This window comes from Watersipora subatra, chromosome 1 (genome assembly GCF_963576615.1).
Source record: "Watersipora subatra chromosome 1, tzWatSuba1.1, whole genome shotgun sequence".
NCBI classification, from domain to species: domain Eukaryota; kingdom Metazoa; phylum Bryozoa; class Gymnolaemata; order Cheilostomatida; family Watersiporidae; genus Watersipora; species Watersipora subatra.
The window spans coordinates 26,996,721-27,017,254 of record NC_088708.1 but is presented as its reverse complement, the minus strand read 5'-3'; the positions used below and the strand labels follow the sequence as shown (position 1 = coordinate 27,017,254).

General features: G+C 38.8%; 1 protein-coding gene across 5 annotated transcripts in view; it reads right to left on the bottom strand.

Moving 5' to 3' along the window:
* Positions 1-20,534, bottom strand: part of LOC137386052 (serine/threonine-protein kinase WNK1-like) — a 37,209-nt gene that overhangs the window by 5,727 nt on the left and 10,948 nt on the right. For 2 of the 5 annotated variants that reach the window (XM_068072709.1, XM_068072710.1), the window contains exons 9-17: positions 19,351-19,397; positions 19,009-19,231; positions 18,299-18,440; positions 17,982-18,079; positions 15,299-15,403; positions 13,411-13,713; positions 10,765-10,931; positions 7,468-7,808; positions 1,460-2,706 (exon numbers count right to left, since the gene is read on the bottom strand). In XM_068072709.1, the coding sequence (XP_067928810.1) occupies positions 1,460-2,706; positions 7,468-7,808; positions 10,765-10,931; positions 13,411-13,713; positions 15,299-15,403; positions 17,982-18,079; positions 18,299-18,440; positions 19,009-19,231; positions 19,351-19,397 (2,673 nt within the window). Of the gene's footprint in view, positions 1-1,459; positions 2,707-7,467; positions 7,809-10,764; positions 10,932-13,410; positions 13,714-15,298; positions 15,404-17,981; positions 18,080-18,298; positions 18,441-19,008; positions 19,232-19,350; positions 19,398-20,289; positions 20,509-20,534 lie in introns of all 5 variants that reach the window. The other 3 variants (XM_068072708.1, XM_068072711.1, XM_068072712.1) reach the window with 3 other exon arrangements.

The following is a 20,534-nucleotide window of genomic DNA, read 5'->3' as shown; positions in this document are numbered from 1 at the left end:
AATATTCGATGGATTTAATAATTCACGAGTTCGCGCACAGGCAAATCCGCGAATTATTAAAATCCGCGAATAATTAGTTTTATTTTTAACACAAGGGAGAATAACTACTACCTCAAATTAGAAACTAGCCGCTAGGCAAAGTTAGTAAACGTAACTGTGTTCCAAACTCTTTTAAAATCTTCGCCGAGGCTTTGAGTTAAGCCCATTGCCAATCCATCACACTTCTTTAAAGACAAAATCTTTCAAGGTTGTCACAAGTTATTCGGAATTCGGCACGGCATCCATCATCGAAAAAAATCTCCTGCAGTTCTTTACGTTAAAAAATCTCATAACCTACCACAAGTTGTTGGTTCACCAAAGGCCTCCAAATCGATGAACATTCATGAAAGCCTCTAGATGAAGCCAAAATTTTATAGCTTAGCATGATCGATATAAAATTCTTAGCTAAACAGAAACCTCAGCACGTGGAGTACGCAAGTGAAAGTTTTACTCTATTGCTAGCAGCTTTCACGGACTAATTTATTTGCGAATGTGTTCATACGAGAATAATTTGGTCCACGAATATGCTTGAAAAAACAAGTTTCGTGAAATTTCACTCCGCAAATAATTTCATCCTGTAGGGCCTATGTTAAGTACAAATCAATTTACTGTCCAAAGACTTTTATTACCCGGGCAATGCCGAGTAGCACAGCTAGTATCTATATATATAAATTTCTCAAAGTATGTCCCTATGTATGCATTCCAGCTATAGCTATTAAAATCGTAGAACAACGAGTCCGTACCTAAGAAGATTTGATCTCAGACCCTACCATTCACCAATCCGACACCCTACCCAATAGGCGACAGAGAACGAGTTGATAGCTTGCCGATGTAAGTCGCTATATGGGAGCACATACCCAATGGCTTTGCATACCACGCAGGGTGATTGCATAAGTAAGTGAGTCATTAGTTAGCCTACTAAAAATTTTCCATTGGCAATTTGCCAGGCTAATAGCAAGTGGCAGGCAACTCTCATTACTTCTCATTGTTTATTAGCTGATTTTAATACTCGGGCAACACAGCTAGTTATTACATAGAGATAACTGCTTCTTTGCACGACAATTTGATGCCCTAATGCAAGTTTGTGATTTCTTGCTACTAATACTTCAACAGTGAATGGTTCCCGTTTAGGGTTGATATTTCTGGCTGTAGTTTATGAACTTTATAATTATAGCCCTGAGGTCAACATGTTTGAAATTCTTTGAGAAAAGTGTAAGAACATAATCGACAATTTTAAAATGGAAAAAGAAGCTTGTACAGCGACTATATTAGCAGGGAGTTACACAAGCAAGAACCCTGCACCAAAGATATGTACATTTACTTTCCCCAGCAGAAGAACCTGAACAGCAGTGCGCATGTAAATTAGCAGCAGAAGTTAATCAGGGGAGTTTAGCAAGAAAGGAGCAACTAGTGAAGATACCTGTCCGCTTGTGTCACTCTGCGATCTGGAAGGTCCGCCACAGCTCACACGCTTGACCATACGAGCTATCTTAGTAATGCTGTCGACTGCCTCTTCCACACCATTGTGTGAGATAGGCTTTGGTTGAATAGCTTTAGAGCACAGGCTACAGCTCGTTGCATTATTGTGGAAAATCTGTGGACTTGAGTTAGAGCAGCTATGATTTTGACCATCTAACAAGGAAAGGCTAGCTTCTGTTGGAACTGCAGGAGTGGATACGTGTGAAGTACTCCCATGGACAGATGTGAGGGTAGGAATTTCCCCCGCTCCCGTATCTAATACAGCGGCTGCATCGCAATGCTCGCAATCTGGAATGGCGTGTGAGACATGGCCACATGGTATGGACTGCTTTCTGCCAAATATATGTGCAAGTTCTGCGGATAAAGCAGTGCTGGTTTTGCTGCCGTCTCCTTCAGTGAGCTGATCAATTAGATTGGATGGGACACTGTCAGTAGTCTTACGTCTTGGCTCATCATTGGTTTGCACCTTGCTCGCAGTTTCAACACTCGGGCTCCATGAAGTGCAGCGCTGAACAGTTACTTGTCGTGACTCAAAATGACGACTAGTTGTTCCTGTGATTGTATTATGCAGCCCTGTTTGAGGAGATGCAAGCTCCCTCTCTAAGCTGCTGCTTACCTCATTAAAACTCTTCATGGGAGTGTTAGTGTTAGAATAAGCGGTGAGAGAGCCCATCCTTTGATCAGCTTTGCCCATAACACCGGTGTAGTCATTGACTGATTTAGAAAAGGAATCTCGGTGACCAGAGAAAGTGGTTGAATTTGATAAAGGAATTGACATGCAAAGATCAGCAGCAGAGCAATTAGCTGGATCAATCTGTTGGCAGGCAGAGCGACCATCACCCGAATTGGAATCATGGCCACATGTACTACTTACACTGAGAGCGGCATCAACTGTGTCAGCGGCCATGTTAGGGCCGAGTTCAGGTAACTTATCCTCATGGACAGTATTAGAAGTATTAGTAGAAGAGTCGCCAGCTAACAAAGGGTTACCAAGCAGCGTGCCAGCACGCTCAACAGGGTCAAGCAGAACAGGCGCTTCTACAAGCGCCGACAGGTCATTGGGTGACATTCTATCAACTGCGTCTGCATCCCTATTCACCTTGATCACTTTGTTAAGAGGAGCAGTCCGGGATAGCGATCCAGCAGGATTTGTTACAATATCTCCACCTTTTGAATCTGCAGCACGCCCTAAAATAGGAAAATGATGTCGGATTCAAAAAGATACTGCCCTTTGTGCAAGTGCTAAGAGTAACTAATGTTATGATATGTAAAATATCATTGTCACACACGAACGCCGAAAATGGGATTTGTCCTTCCTTTTTAACTATCCTGCTGTCAGAATGCTCTGATGACTTTAATAACAATATTTCTCAGCAACATCAGAATTCAATGAAAAAGGACCAAAATTTCAACCGGACGAATAAGTAGAATGTAAGAAAAAGCTTCATTATAAATCAGTTACAGTAAATACAGTAACGTAAATAACCTGTTCCAAGAATGCTTGTTATAGGGATTGTAAAGCGTATATACAAAGCGTAAAATATATGTAAATAGCGTAGTCTGTTCCATGATCTTTCCAAACTCACCTCTATGGGTCTTAAAAAAAACTAAACGCAACTTCTTAATTTAACAACTGTACAGTAACAGTGGTATTATTGATTTGTTCAAGAATTTTTTTTTATTACTTACACTTGGTTTAGGGTCTATGATGGCAGTAATTTTAAGTTGATTCAAGGAGAGTGAATGCTTTGAATGTCAATTTAAATCTTTTTTTTTACTTTTATTCTCCAGCAAAGTCTATATTGCAAAGAAAAAATATTGCATATGCTTAAAACAAAGTAAATAATATATATGTGAGAGCAGTGTATGTCTGTTCGTCTGTCCGAAGCCAGGGTTAGAGGCCAGGATAAAGCCGTGGTCACACGATGGCCGAACCAACTTAGGTTTGGTTCAGAGGTTGTTTTACTTCGGTTCGGCTAAGCCACATGTCACACGGCATCCAAAGTCACTTCGCTTCCTAGATATCATACGCATGGAAACAGGACACTGTTTCATTGGTAGTTTTTATGTATTTGAGCTAAATATTTCTATCGTAAACAAAAAACTTTGAGGAACAATTAATAATTATAATTGCACAGCAGATTTATCAGAAGATCGTTTAGCTGCTCAAAATAAATCACTCGATATAAAGATTTTGCCAACTCTTCCCATCAACAAAACTATATTTTTTGTTAGCATATGAATGTTTTCTATGTTGAGTACATAACAAACAAAAACAGTATTTATCATAGTACTGTGGTTTTACATAATTAATCAGTCAACGATTCTTCATCAGGAAGAGTATGACACATTACTTCTATTCTATACGAAAGAAAACCACAACCATTCTCTTACATTTATGCAAAACTCAAGTGCAACATCTTACATTTATGCAAAACAATCACAAGTCTGGGTGAGCCTTGTCGTAAATTGCTTCATGTTGTTTATTTAACGAAATAAAAAGATCGTCCCATTTCTTTTTTAACTTTGTTCACACGCACGTCGGGAGAAATGTGACGCGTACTCGCTAGAATTTTAACTAGCCAATAAGAGCAAGGGTTCGTTCGGCCACGAAATTTCGAGCAGGACCGAAATGGTTCGTTTTGGCCAGAAATGTCTTCGGCCAAACAGTTTACAACTGACAGCGACATCGTTTTGCGTCGTTTAGTTCGTTTCGGCTCTTGTGTGACCACCCCTTTAGGGGTTGCTTTCAGTGAGATTTGGAACTCATGACGCTCACCCTGGCATACTTGCGCGAATTTGAATAATTTTGCAGTTACCTATTCTCTGGACTTTATTGGCACACCTAGTGATCTCGCACGACTAGGCTGCCTGAGCACTAGCATGTATAATAGGTACCTCAGATACGCATACACAAGGCTAACTATGGGACTCTCATTATTCAAATTGAGTTTGACAACTTGCACCTACCGAACTCGCGTATATAGAATTTCTTACATAATATGATGCAAGAATTTTATATAAATTCTTTACATTCAGTAGAATTTACGTAATAGGAAGTTAACTCAGAGGAGCGTCTACTGTATATCCCTAAAACTACTTTAGGCCGTAAAAGGACTGTCCATTAATATTTGTTGAAAGAATGAAGAGTGATCAATTAAAAAAATTTTTTTTCACAACAATCTGAAAGGACACATGCAACTGACAATGCTCCCAACAAACCTACAAACATCTCTTTGGGTAGTTACACTGAATAATGAATATCGCTGATGTTTATTTACACTACCTTCTATCAAATTGGTGTTGTTTAACTCTTTCACTACCGCAAGCCGATGTATTGGCTCAGGTGATCTTCTCTTTGTCGCCGAAAGCTGATACATCGGCTTTTAGACAGTGCGTTAGTTTATTTACGAGTATTACTCAGCTTTCGCTTCAGACCAATAAGATCTGGTCTCCATGAAAACAAGCTTGTTGCTAACGAATATAGACTAATCAGCAAACCTCTCACTAGCAGCTCACTGATTATCAAACAGACAGTTCACCGCGGGAAAAAGCAAGCACAAAAAAGAGTGCCACGATCGTTTACAGCTGTAGAAGCTTTTAACAATCTTAGCTATTGGGACTCCAGTAACTCTATATCGAATGATTCTGACTCATCTAGGGTATGTACTTCGTGTGAAAAACTGTATTAGTAGGCATCTTTCTCAAGTACTTACAAAATTAGTGACGTTATGTCAACATTTGGGTAAATAGAAAAACAAATTCGGTCAGAGCTAGAAATAAATTTGGTAGCGAAAGAGTTAATAATAACTGTTCCGGTTGTAGCTTCAGTTACAGACTAAATTCTTTTTGAAAAAGCTTGTCTTAATTTTGAAAATTTAACAGGTTTTCGATTTTATCATGTCCGGTAACTTTTCAAAAGTGTGATCTTTGATCACAGAGTTGGTTGTAAGAGAATTTGCCGGTGGTGTAAGAGAATTTTGAACAAGTACCACCACGTTAGACTTGGTGCCTACACACACATAACATGTTTAATTAGTTGCTTACACTACGTTCATTGCTATAGAAAGCAGCCAAAAGTAGTTTTCTATGAACAATAAAAATAAAAAATGCTGAAAATAGCTTTGCATGCGTAACTTCATTTGCAACATATAGACATTGCAGATACTAGCGTACAAGGAAATTGACTTTGTGCAAAGCATTGGGAAAAAATCCTCTGCAACCGTCAACCCAGCAGCGTTGAACATCAGCCCGTGAAACCATTTCTTTAGCAGGTTTGCTGTGGATGTACCGAGTAAGGAGCCCTTTCGAGGTTAGGATGTGTTACAAAGATGTTTAGAGTGTGAAATATATTTCTCAAGCATAGATTGATTAGATTACATAGCTCCAATGAGGGTATGAAGAGTAGGAGGCTGTGGAATGGTATTAAGGGGATGTGACAGCGATAAGTTCTACCCATATTGTTTAACCGATTGCAAATGGTCTACGAGAAAATAATTTATAATAAAATAAGTTCATCTTCAATTAATTTTAAAAATAAATTGGTAGACCAAGATGCTATTAGACCTCCCTTCGCCCTCTTGCTGTCAGATGATGACCTTTAGCTACAGTTCCAACAGCATCTTGTCAAGTTAAATTTCAAACTGATCAACACTCCAGGCTAATTCAAATTTCTGTTGCTGCGTCCTAACATGTTTACATCCTATAAAAATCCAATGTGTCGTTTAAAAGTGTATTTTACCATTGTAAATCTGTATATATTTCTCAAAGTTTGTGGATCTGTCTGTCATTTTGGCTATAGCGCACGCTGATTATTTTACCGATGCGGCCACGCGTTACAATGCCCCTGTTAAGAAATATTTTTCATAAAGTTCCATTACAATATCTGGGGTCACGGCCAATTCTTCCCACGCAGACATTTATATCGTCTCCGTATCGTCGTATTCAAAGCTTTGATGGATAGCCTCTGGTGGAACAGTAACCTCCTTTATACGCACACACTTCTATGCAAGAATGGTTATTAGTAATTCAGAATATTCAGGATTTCTATTTTGTCTTCTCAGTTCGTATTAATAGTATTATTACCGAATCATCTTTTATTGTAATCGTAGCAAAACCGACTCTATTTAGCTATTGCTTGCTAACTATTTTACATTTACATCTAGACCTTTTTATAGTCGTTTTATTTTTTTAATATATTTGACCCGCACGAAACATTTTTCTCATTATATGAAGTTAAAAAGTTGTTTGACAAAGTTTGAAAACCTTAACGGCTGTTATTATTTTCTCTCTTAATCTATTTCAACTACACAATCAACTTTTCTCATGATATATAGTTTGAAAGTTAGAATGGCAAATGTTGTTATATGTTAAATACAAATGAATTTTTTGACCAAAAACTTTTTTATTACTTGGGCAACGCCGGGTAGCGCAGCTAGTAGGTATATAACATTTTGATGTTTTTTGCCAGGGTGTGTTTGCATTAGATAATTACTATGGGGTTCTATTCCCCTCTGCACGACATTTTCTCCTTGCGATGCTACCGCTGGAATGAATTAAAATTGTATGGTTTATCATCCACTGTATGATAAACCAAATACAACAAAAATATTTGTTCAGCTGTTTATAAGGATGGAAGCCTAGCCTCTTACAATCTTATAAATATCACAAAACCCAAATGAACAGTCCCATGGGGAGGCAAGATTAGTGATTTGAGTCCGGCGAAGCATATTTACAGAGTCTAATCATAGAGCCATCAGCACATGATTAAACCTATGAAAACATTGTATAGGATTGAATTTCCGTATAACTTTCTAACCTGGTTGAATGCTACCACTAAAAATGAACAAAATAATTACTTTACATAACTGCTTGAAATCTTCCCGAAGCCGAGTCCACATAAGTCTATGACAAAATAATCTATTCGCAGATAGCTAAACTAGAAAATACCTGATGAGGGCGCACCATCAATGACAGCGCCAATAGAGAATCGTCCCACTTGTGTCTGAGCGTCAGGGGATAATGTGGCAGCATATGTGGTGCCAACAGTGGATGAAGGAGCCTCTCCCCCAGCAAGCATGTCTTCAGATGTAGTCGACTGTGTAGATGTGACCATTGGCACAGGATGGCTTGGAGAAGGGATTCGAGCTTGGGCTGAAGGCGAAGTGTTGCTACCTGTATGAGATGAATCTCCTTCCACCAAAGTGTCTGTCTCCGAAAGAGTGGTTTGTGTGGTGGAGGAGCTAAGGTGAGGGACTGAGTTCGGCACATCTGTTTCAGGAAGTATGCACCTGTAGACAAACAGCGAGGTTGCATTGTAACTAACTACCCATCAAGTAAAGTCAATTTCCATGCCTCATACCAACCTCAGAATTGATGGAAAGCCTTGCAGCGACTGGCTCCTACGTTGGTAAAGCCAAAGTGCAGCAACGATGGCAAACCAATGTGTACAACAGCGGACATTGCGATGGTCGAAAGAAAGAAGTAAAATTCTAAGAGAGCTCAACCAACCAACTGTTTGGTGCCGTGACAAAATATGACCAAGATGTAACGTCTTACAATCATGCAGTTGTAGAAGAGCATCCATTGTACATTACAACACGTACAAGTGGTGACACTCAGCACCCAATAACATGACAACTAAGGAGCAAAAACGCTGGCAACAGAATGACCAGATACCAACTCACCACTGACTCACTGCTGGAGTAGCTACCTTTGGTGTTGGTGAATATGAAATACTTCTGCTGCAATATATACAGTGCATCGCTTACCGCGACACTAGCGTTTCAAGCCACCAGAACAACAATGCAACAAACATGTACAATGCCAAGGCATCAGCAAGGAAGATGAAGCGCTTACCCACAACCATGAGGCGGTTTGAGTAGAATAGGAGACGGGTTATAGCTAATGCTGTAACAACAAAGTAAGTTTATCAAAATAAAATGCGAAAAAACGTATCACGTGAGTGAGGAGGAACCATGAGAGAAAAAGGATGGTGTCATTAATAGCGCAAAGAAAAAAGGTTTATGTTGTATCTGCTGCTGACCAAGCTTATATTCTCCATTAAATGTCAACACTAACTTTATGTATGATATCATGTTCATACAAAGGAAGCATGACAAGAATTTTACAAACTTTAAACAGCAATGAATTTTTCATATTCTAAATTAGGTCAAACAAAATGTAGATTTGCCTCTCCCAGTCTGACCTTTACATGATGATGCCTTCAAGTGATGCCGATCACACATTTTACTGTTGCCTACATTATACATGATGTAAACATGCACGATAAAAATTGTACCAATCTCTGTTTTCACATTTCTAAAGCAACTAAACATGGCAGATTTATCATCCGTTTCTCACATTACTTAAGCATGTCAGATAAACACCACATCAGAATTGAGCAGGAATAAGCTTACTGTAAAGCCTCTATTCAAATGCCACGGGGATATACCTTTTAACCCTTCACATATTATAGTGGCGTATAATTAGAGATGACCTTCAAATAAAGGATGGTACTGTATTTTTGTGAATAGCTCGTCAGATTTTTGGGATGACAATTTTAACTCTTTTACAAGCGAAGCAATGCTAATGTCGCCTATATTTTACATTCCCGAATCGACATTAATTGCTGTCGGCCTCAGTATTTTTGCTAATCCGTTTTTCATACACGTCGAAGCATCAGACCGAGTTAAACAAGAAACTACCTCGATTATAAAATATTAGCATGGCGCTAAATGTAAAGATGTAAATGGGCTAAATGTAAAGATTTGGAGTTAGAAAACGAACATAACATTTTTAATTTTCAAAGGCGTTTATAAGGTAGAATTCAACATAACAATGGCTGCTATTACATCGTACAGTGTTTCTGAAGAGTATTCTAATCGTTCATCGAAACGCTTCAACTCTTTATATCAGGCTGTAAACCACATTATGGAAAAATCTGAAAACAATGGATATTGTTTAGACCTTAATGACAAGACCAAGACATACATTTTAAAACCATTAATGGCCAAGTCGCAGCATTAAAGGCAACAATATTGATAGCTAACAAGTCTTCAGAGCTCAGTTAAAACTCAAAGTTCTAACAACGGACTTCCACTAGATGTTAAGATGATGATTTCGAGATGCAACAGACACCATCGGCCTGATTTAGAAAAGTCACAATCTTAGGCCAAAATCATGGAGCAATAAGAGAGCATCCACAGGGTACAGCTCAATAGAATAAATTACATAGGAATAGCAACTCCTGATTGTTTTCAGAGCAAAATAGAAGATTATCAGGCTTCATACATTCCTCAAAAGTTTGTGCTATGTACCATGAATTTGGTTTCGGTTATTCAACAAAAACTTTATAGACCGTTAGGCTAACACCCTCTTGCTAAGATGATACTATTTACATTGTCATAAACTGAAGGTATCGGAGGTGTACATTCAGAGATTGGACATTTACATTGGTTCGTACTAAAAGAACATGCACGATGCATTTCTACATCGTTCTTGGTTTCACTCGAAACAGGTAGCTAAAATGCATGTCGATTTTTAACTGCCATGAATATTAAACGAACAAGTGTCATTTGTCAGTGAAATACCAAAGTGGTGACTGTCGTTTTGCTAGTCTTTAGAATCACACAATACTAAATTGTGATTATAGAATACTTGACTAGAACCTGAGCTACGCCTGTGAACAGGTAAAAATAACAGCCTATTGACGTGATGTTAAAAATGCTTTTATAAAAACACGTGAATAGTAATGTGTTCAAGAGGGCTTTTCTGTGCAAAATATTCACATCAGGCCTTCAGTGAAGCTCAGGAATATCGCAAAAATCAATGATGTTGTATTCGATTTTCCATACTAGACCGAGATAAGTTCAAGGTCGACTTAAGCCCACATATGAACCACTTTCTTCCACATTTCCACTTTTCTCTCCCTCCCTATCTCTTGCAGTACCATAATTAAGTTCAACAACACAAACTTCCAGCTTTTTATGAATAGCTTTGCTGAAACTATATATATATATATATCTATATACCTAGAATGTAAATCCATTAGAGAAAAGACCGATCCATGAAATTTGGCAAGAGTCAACTTCACCTAATGATCAAGGAGGTCACGAATATAGGAATACCAATACAAGCCCATATTTACTGATGATTATAGAGCAATAAAAACATTGTATAGAACCTTACTAGTTTTTACAGAGAAAGATAAAACGTCAACTGAGGTCTATGAAAGGTCAGTTATACCTGTGCTGTTGGTCAAGTATGGAGGGATGTGTGAGAGACTGGGTCTGCGCTCCGGTATAACTTAAGTTGGACCCATCATCTGCTTTCCCCTTGCCTAGCAGTGTCTCCAAGCTCTTGCCCAAAGCATTCATGTCTAGTCCTTTTTTGGCCGTTTTGCTTTCTTCACCCTACAAATCCACAAGCATCAGAATGAAAAGATTGTTTAGATGAAAATGGGATCCTGAATACAGAGCAAATGTCTTAACATCATTGAAATGAGAATTAGTAACAAAATTTTTACGAATTCCACAAAGAGTCAAAAGCACCTGTGTATTTTGCATATGTCATCACCACTTAAGCCTTCAAATAAAGTCCTGGCTACATAGCTGGATGTTTCAGCATCCAAAAAGTCAAAACAGTGTGCTGTTCAATTTAAGCATGTAGTGAAGAGAACCCCGAAGTGACGGAACGTAATTCTGGACATTTGGCAACAAATTGCTCGGTATCAGCCAGCCTGGAAGGCTAAGACTCAGACTATAACCAATAGAGCAGTCATCGTCAACTCACCGGACTACCAATGACGATGATGATTGCATGTTAGCAAACCATGATACATACAATCATCTTCAGTAATTCGTTTTCATAATTCATACAAATTTCAAAAACTTTAATACCGCATACTAAAATAATTAATCAATAGGGCACAAGTGTTGCAATTTGAGCAAACCCAAACACGCTAGGCTTCATACTGACTGATGCCATAGACAGCATGAACCAACATGCGAGACATCAGCTTATGTAGCCAGGTATTACGTAAGTAATAAGGCAGGGCTATAATCAGACTAGCGGCTCAAGCAAGAGTAGGCCTAGGTTGTCGAGAAGAAGCAGCCAGCGCAGCGTCAGCACGTATCACATTCAGCGTCTGAGGCATAGAAACAAAGCTCAGACACAGACGCTTGCAACAAAAACAAATTATCTGATATTGTTGGCGAGACCATCAATAAGCCTGGTCGGGAAGCATAAACGGACAACAATAGAGACCGCTTATTTCAGTCAGGCAATGTTTTCAATTGATGAATAACGTCAAAACAGCATGTGCATTCATCATCAAGCTATTGCACAGATTCAATGGGACTTTTAAGACTGTCGCATACTGCTGCTGCTGAAGCTGTGATAGCATTTACGCTAAAGAGCAAGAATCATGCCATTATAACTATTATGTAATAGCAATGCTTCAGGTGCTGGCCACAATACAACATCATTACATCGCTACAAAATTTCGTTAAGACAACTGAAATAAAATCAATATTAGCAGGACTCCATGAATGCTTCATGACTTGTCCATGGCGTGAACAAAACAAAGCTTGCAGCTCCCTCAACACGAGGTTAAATTGTATAGCTTTGTGAAATAAAAAACTTGTGCAAATACGACAGAAACACCAAGCTTGAATCAGTGACAACCAGAGCAGAGCTGCAACAATTCAGTTGGTGCAAAATCAAATTGAATCAATTTTAAGTGATCCGGAATTCAACCAAATCACTGCAGGTTTACATCCATATGATGGAGAATGTAAAAAGCTCAGACATCCTTTTTAGGTTTTTCAAAGACTAGTTTTTTAAGATTACACGAATTGAAAGCCACTCATTAAATTCGATAAACAGTTAGGAATGCCAGTAGGTGTTGTGAAAATATTTAAGCTGCCAATTTTCACTGAATGAGGAAAAGGCAAATGATGAGAAATGAGTCTTCGCTCGTGAGTAAATACCAAATATAACTGGTCGGAGCAAAAAGCTAATAGAATGTAAGTCAGAATTCTGTTCAATCAAAATCAACCATTGGCCAATTACTACTGTTGTGACGTGTGGGTTAGAGACAACACTTCACACGTCAATAACAACACATTGGCTATTCATTTTGTCAATCTGTGTAGCCACATCTTAAAAGTAGGAACACAACTGCTTAGCACCACACACTAGCAGACGTTTGCCAGATGATTTGAGAGCAGACCAAGCACAAAGAGGAATGGAACAAGTGAGTAACAGGTATGGCACAAACATTGCGGTACTAAATGCCTTACAGACTGTGGCGGCAGCGACGCCTGAGAGACCTTTCGAGGACTCGTTGGAGACATAGCCGCACTAAGAGTTCCCTGAAAACATATCAAGTTTACTGCACACTCTAGAAGCAGCTTTATTCAAGAAACATGCAGTCTATCACATTGATGCAAGCATGCCATCTGATTGTCACAATGCCACGAAGAACACTAAGCAATGACAAGAAAAGTATGGTTAATACAATGATCTCATTTCTCTCTAACTGGAATATTCAAGCTTATTTCACATCATCACATTCAGCATAAAATTCATTGAAGAAAGATTTGTTTACCTGATTCTTTTCAAGCTAATCCTTTTCAAATTGAAGTTATTAACTGAAGGAATTGCGAATATATCACTATGTGAGGGGATAAAAACATTGCAGTCGCTTAGTACTGCTATATAGTAAATAAAGGAAAGTTGCGGCGATTCATCTTGATAACATGCTCTTGAGCACTACAATGCGCTGAGTGAAGGAAATTCGGTTTGAAAGAGACAAATATTGGGCATTAAATAGGAAGAGAATAACTGTGCATGGCTAGTTATATTTCAACTCCTTAAAGAACAACTCACAATGTTGCTAGGGGTGCCGGGTAAAGTATGTTGGGCTGCTGCGCTGACTGCTGCTAAAGATTTGTTAGGTAGAGCTGCAGAGTTAATAACAAGAGCGCCAGGATCCATTTTTCCCGCCGCTTGAACTTGTGAGAGCACCGGATTCACAAGAGTAGGCACTGGTTGCACTGACGCGGATAGTCTCTGCTCAGCTTGGGAATCGGACCTTGCCCTCGTGTCCTCTTCGAGCTGCTGCGTCTCTTCATCAACCAAGCAGGTACTAGATTGTACCGAAACTAGGGACTGACTTGTTACCGCCGGAACCTGAGTATAGCACCAGGTATTGTCAGTGCAATGACACTATGTGCGAGGAATTATGATGCAGACAACCACTGAAAGTATAGTGCCTATTAGCAACCCCTTCGCATAAACTGCATTAGAATGCTTTTCTAATATTTTTATCTTGGCACCATGTGATTTTTAATTTTCAATACTAGCTAACATTATCAGGTGACTTGTAATATCCATAAAAGAAGCGTCTGTACTACCGAGGAATAAAATATAGCAGTTATGTGCGTTGTCTCATGCGGTCTCACGGGCCGTATAAATACGACATCACGATGTAGAATGTCAATTGAAGCCAATGTTCGACAAATGTATAGCCAGTTTTTCATTGACCCATTTTGCAACAACAGATTTGAACAAATTTGTTTCCACGCAGTTACTTTTTTTTTGTATTAAACAGACTGGAACAGAACCTACTCTAGTATAATCAAAGGTCTTTACGATTAAAAAAACAACTCTTAGAAACTAAGTGCTTATCGCATAAATTCACAAAACCAGATTATATCAAGCCAATAAACCATCTGAGCAGCCATGGTGTGCACATACTTCCTGACTAGCTTGCTAGCAAACTATGGAAATCACACAGAGGTTTTTGCTTGCTCAAATTTTTATCAATTCACAAAAAAAATCTGAGAAAACACAGAAAAATGAGGTTGATACAAACAGCTTGTCTGTGAGTGTCAATGAGAGGAAAACATCTATATTTTGAGGTAAAATATCCCCATTTTGTACAGATTCCTCTGCACGAGTTTCTAGTAGAGCTTAAAATAGATTACGATTTTGCTATCAAGTCCTTAACGTTACGGGCAAGAACACTAAGATATTTGTGATTGAAGGGTAGATAATGGGAGAGCCAAATTATACAGCTACGCAAAACCATAAGCAAGATTTTGAATCTAAGAAAAAGAAAAGCTAAGCAAAATGTATGTTTTCTTCTTTTTGCGGTACATTTCTTTACATTACAATGGACAATGTCGACAAAAAAAATCTCTTGCTTATAACTGCTAGTGCTTCTGTTCACATTTACTCAGACTAATCGCAACATTAACATGAGCTGGTAATCATGTGAACCAGCTTTCTCAGATGGATGTCTCTATACTTGGCTATTATAAGCAGAAGAAGCGGTGAATTTATTATGAAACAAATATCAGAGACATTGCCTTACTCGACAGTGTACAGACATGGGCTTTATTTACCTACTTTCTGATAATTGTAAATTACTCAAATGGCTAGCCAAATAACAATTTATTTTCGTGGCTAGTTGTGAAATCATCGCAGTTAACAGATCTAACGATTCGTGATACACTTTTTATAGCGGAGGTAAAGACAACTCCAACAAAATGCGAAGAGTGATCATAGCGGCAAACAATTGCTCTTTACGAGTGAAACTGCCTTAACAGACCAAGGATAGCAGATCATGATGAGACGATTTTTTGCACAAGTACAGCATTATTTCCCTCAGGAAGTAAGAAATACAAAATTAGTGCTAGTAGGATATAGTTCTAAAAGTAGAATATTTGTAGATTAATTGAAACGCTCATATGAAATTAAAATTGAAACCTACTTGTAAATCAGAATTACAGGCTTGGACACCGACTGCGACATTCTGATCAATGTTGCTGTCTGACTCACTACGTTCAGGTCCCTCCGAGTCTAGATGCAATTTACGCTAAAAGCATAGTTTAGAAATGCATTACTAGAATATACCAGCGGTAACGCAAACTGTGGATTGACTAAAGCTATAATATCAAACTGAATTCAGAGCACTGCTAACTTCGAGATTCTGATTAATCTACAAACTAGAAGCCATGCCTTAGCTTATTAATAGTGTAAGCATCATAGCACTAGTTTATGCAGGATAGACACTGGTGAAGCTTGTCAATGTTGTATCGCCATCTATCCAACAGCGAGGACAATGAGTGAACCGCTACATTTTGAGGGACGACCATATTATATTTAAAGAATATCATTTACAAAATATTTGAAGTCTTTGGAATAATAACATATATTCAATAGTTTCACCTCCGTACCTGCTATATAAAGATCATCTGATTGTCCTGTTGTCAATTTACAACCTTGGTTTATACTTTGAATTACAATTAACAACCTTGCTCACAGGCGTGAACTAATGAATAACAGAGAATAGACAGCTTAGGTATCCCTATAACCTAAGGCAGGTCACTACCGGTGAGCCACAGAGGACTACGGTGAGCCACAGAAGACTACGTGATGTATCCCGGACGTGCGAGCCGTACGCGTGATTCGCATAGCTTATACATTCTGGTGGTTAACGCTTCATTTTAATTGAGATTAAGTAGGCCACTGACTGGCATACAACTAAGTAAGAGGGAAGACTTGCTATGGTTTAATTTTCATGTGTCTGTAGAACTGCCTGTTACGTAAGGCCTGGTTCTCTTCGTGGTCTCTCTTCTTTGGTGGTACCCGAGGAGGCTGTACGTTCTCAGCACCTACGGTACTGCTCCTAAACAACGAAATCTTTCACGCATGCAGTTGAGGTATAACATATGTTTCCGGGTCAAGGTTGTAATAATTCCTTTACCGTAATCAGAAATATGGATTAATCGAAATTACAAAAATCGTACGCACGCTGTATTCCAGCTTGCGTACACCACACTGCATTTTGGGTGTGTTCTGGGGGCTTGCGCACCCAAAATGAAATGTTCTTACGCGCACTGCATTCTAGGTGCGCAAGCCGCCTGTGAACAGTTCTCATTACCAGCGCCAACTTGCAACCTACATCGGGCATCGTAAAAAACTTGATCTCGCTAAGCTTTGCCGGTAACCGCTGCCAGCAGAAAAATTGCCGCCGACTCTCGCTGGCCTGCTAGTTCTCAACACCCGCCAGTTGCACCAACGCCGCGCTCCTTACGGTGGGGTGAAAACCAGGCTTTATGCAAAGGTTTGAGTACAGTTCCCATAATTCCCTTTTAATGGGCATATGACAGAGAACCGTGTCATAAAAGACCCTTTTCTTATATGATGGAGTATGATTTTTATAACTCACATTTTCTCAGACTCTAAGATGGCGAGGAATTGACATTCCACACACCTATTTGATAAAATCGGCTAGACGGCAAGGAAAGATGGCATTGTAGAGATCAACTGGACGAGCCCACGAGCTAACAAACGCACTGGTCCACCAGCAAACAATTACACACATTCAATAATGGCTATTGTTCACAATGAACACTATGAAACTGAGACAAAGCAAACAGGAACAAGTGAGCATTAGCTCAAACAGAGTCAAGAAAACTATTGTCCTACTGCATTGTTGAGAAATAAAAGACAGAGTGCAATATGTTTTACACACTACTGCGTTAAAACGTTTCATTCAGACACTGAAGGCAATCCCTATTGCAATTAGTGTTAAACCTTTCTGTCTACAAACATGTATAACAGTAGTAATGCCAGTCCCCATTTACAATATATTCTTAGTGAGAAACACTTGGTGCAGGTTATATATAATATATGATTGGCTCAAAGCTCATACATTAGCAGTAATGGACACCTACACTCAAGTATCACTCATTGTCAATGTGTTGGGTGCTCTTTAGAAATTTACTAAACCTTGGTATGTAGGAGAAGCTCCTACATACAAAGGTTTAATAAATTTCTAAAAAGTCCTAGTATTTCAGGTCCTACTATCTTATGAAAGGCACAACAAAGTGACAGTTTATCTAACCAATTCCATTTGACTACTAGTGCATGTTGTTGTCATTGGCACAGTCAAGAACAATTCTACAGCCTTAGGCATAAAGCTTTGAGTGTAAAAAGGAATCTATCTCAAATGAATAACGTATGCACCTTTTTTGAATGAATTTCAATTCATGAGAAATACTAGTGTAACCAATCATAAAAACATTAGTCAATGTAACTTGGCAAGTGATCATCTCCACTGATTTTTATAAATCTCCGGTGGCTAGCATGACATTGGCCCCAACTGAGTCGCTAAGTAACTGTTAAACAAATTCAACTTAGTCATAATTAGCGTGGATACGTTTGTCATAAGTGAATAACAGTCAGGTTAAAATCTTCTCTTTTATTTCTAACTGCTAATGGCATGCAAAAAGCAAACCAATAATTATACTTTTGCAACCACGGAAGGTTCACATTGCGTATTACAGACAGCAAAAAATAAAGCCAGTTATTCGAAACATTTAATTCAGATCTATTCAAAAATAAATCTCTAATCATGAGTCCAGTTGTGAAAGAGGCAAAATCATTACCTTAGTGGTCTCATCGATGCTAGCTTCCTGATCTCTTGAATTCTGGGAGCTCTTGCGACTCAGTACAGGACTTGTAGTTGGGCTTTCGGTAGATTGACCTGCGAAATAATCTCATCATCCTCAAGAAAAGCTCTATAAACTTCTTCGCATAAATTTGTTGAGATTTGCAGTCAAAGATTTTTAATGAGTATTTGCAGAACTGAAAACAACCTACATTGCAATAGCTTGCAAGGAGATATTCAATAGCAAACTGAAAAACCTATGCAGAAACCTGGTGTAAGCAATTTGACTTAGCCTTAAAGAGGAATTATACACACCATATGTCTGTTTGTTGAGTTGGCGTGAGAGAGAAACAGCCTGCTCTGGGTTGCTCTTGTGTTCGATTACGAGGGATATTATACGGTCGATCTGCTCCCTTGCCATTGATATATTTCCAGCAAAAAGCAGCTTTGCTTCCATCTACAGCATTGTTCAGTGGCTATAAATTTGTTATAAAAACTCATGTATAATCTTATAACGCAAGTGTAAAATCTAGATGAAGCGAGTGATAAGAAGAAAAACAGAACAACTAGGCAAGACAATGAATCAGGGATTCAAAGAATTTCCCAATTACCAAGATCTTCCCTCTTGGCAATTAAGAAGATTTGCTGGCAATTGGGAAGATTTGCTGGCAATTGGGAAGATTTGCTGGCAATTGGGAAGATTTGCTGCAATGCTAATGATGCCAGCTACAGTAGTGGTTATATAAGCTCAGGGTGATGTTTATTTCATCAGTGGTAAGTTTTCCACTAACAAATCACCACTGGCTAAACAACGAATATCAAGGTATATATGGTCACTCCATTTGAGTAGAAAAGTGGAGTCCATTTGAGTTGGTAAAAGTTTATAAGGTCAAAACTACCTAAAATGATGTTAATCTTGTTCGAGGCAATACCGAGGCAATAATGACAGCCATATAACTTTTGTGATTATGAAAATGCAAGAAATTAATCTATAATATGTCAAGAAAAAATGAACAAACACTAACCAAATTTGTGATGATATCATCAGCTGTGTCATGATTACAATCAAAGTCAAAAGTGGCAGCTGCCTTGCCATTGTCAAGGTCACAGGTGACGGTAAGCTCATCCTTTACAGGCAGCACACTGCGTATTGTGAGAAGAGGCCTGTTATCATTGGTCCTCCGTCGATTTTTTCTCCCTTTACCTTTAGTCTGTGGAAGCTCTTTGTTTTCTAAGTGGCTCTCATCACTGCCAACAAACCAGAAATGTAATTGGAACAGGAACAAAATCAGATCAGTTTCATCACACGCTGTCTTGAGTAATTACTGATTATGCCTGCTGGATAGTGATGTGCAACTAACACATACCCTTCTTTGAAACCTTCATCCGAAGTTTTGTGTGACACTTCTACATCCTGAAATAATAAATTCCGTGTTAAAGTGCCTACGTTATTAAACAGGATTTAAAAAACAGGGTGCTGTTTTTTATTATGAACAAAGTGAAAGTGAGCACTTTACGTTGTACACGCATTCTGTTGTACTGGTAAGTTATATAGGCCAACTGCATAGCAACCAAAACTATAGTGAAGCTCTACAGAATTGATTGTATGAATGTGAGTAAATATTGCATGCATAAAAGCATTTAAGACCCAAAAATGCATAAACTTCTCAATCAAATATAGACCAAAAGTAAAAAGCATCACATCTAAAAAACATAAAAGCAAATATTGGGCTGTGATGTGAATTGCACCATTAGCGCCCAAGAAGGGTATAAGGCTATGCAGCAATTAAACGTAGGCAAGGAAACTGTTTAGAAAAGCATTGAGTAGGAAAGAAGCTTTCGCTAATGAAGCCATACGAGTGAGATGCGGCAAGCCTGCGCTATATGCATGTCGAAACACACTCAGCACACAACAGGGCTCACATGTAATAATACCTCACAACCAGCGCCAACTGAGCCTGCTCCGTCAGTGTCATGCGCTAGTAAGGATTGCTGCCAAATAATTAGCAAGACCTGCAGAGTTATGTAGTTTTTCTGGGCTACATGGCAATACAGCAAATGAAAACACTATACTCCATACATAGGAAGACTGCAGAAGACTATTACGTATTCAAGAATGATTTGCCTCGAATGAAGATAACATTCTCACACGTAACTATCTACATTCTGATAGTCAGACAGGAAGTACCCTAGCCAGTGTAGTGCTGTTAGCTTGGATGGCTGTATCTAGTAGTTGTATGAAAGAGATTGATAGAAAACCTATGGCCATAGCGGACTAAGTACCCACACAGCCACACATGTTATACCTTGCTCGATTGAACTGTATCATTATTACACTTTCTGATAGCCCCTTCACCAGTAGAATCACATTGAGGAAGCTTATGTTGAGTCTCTGAATGCTGCTTTGAAAAAGCACCCGATGTTGTAGCATGGTTGACAGCATCACTATATACTACGGAGGGTGCAGTAGAAGAGCAAGTAGCCAATAGGGAAGGAGCATGGGCAGCACAGTTAGATCCCACCACCTGTTATCATACAGTTTCTGTCACTA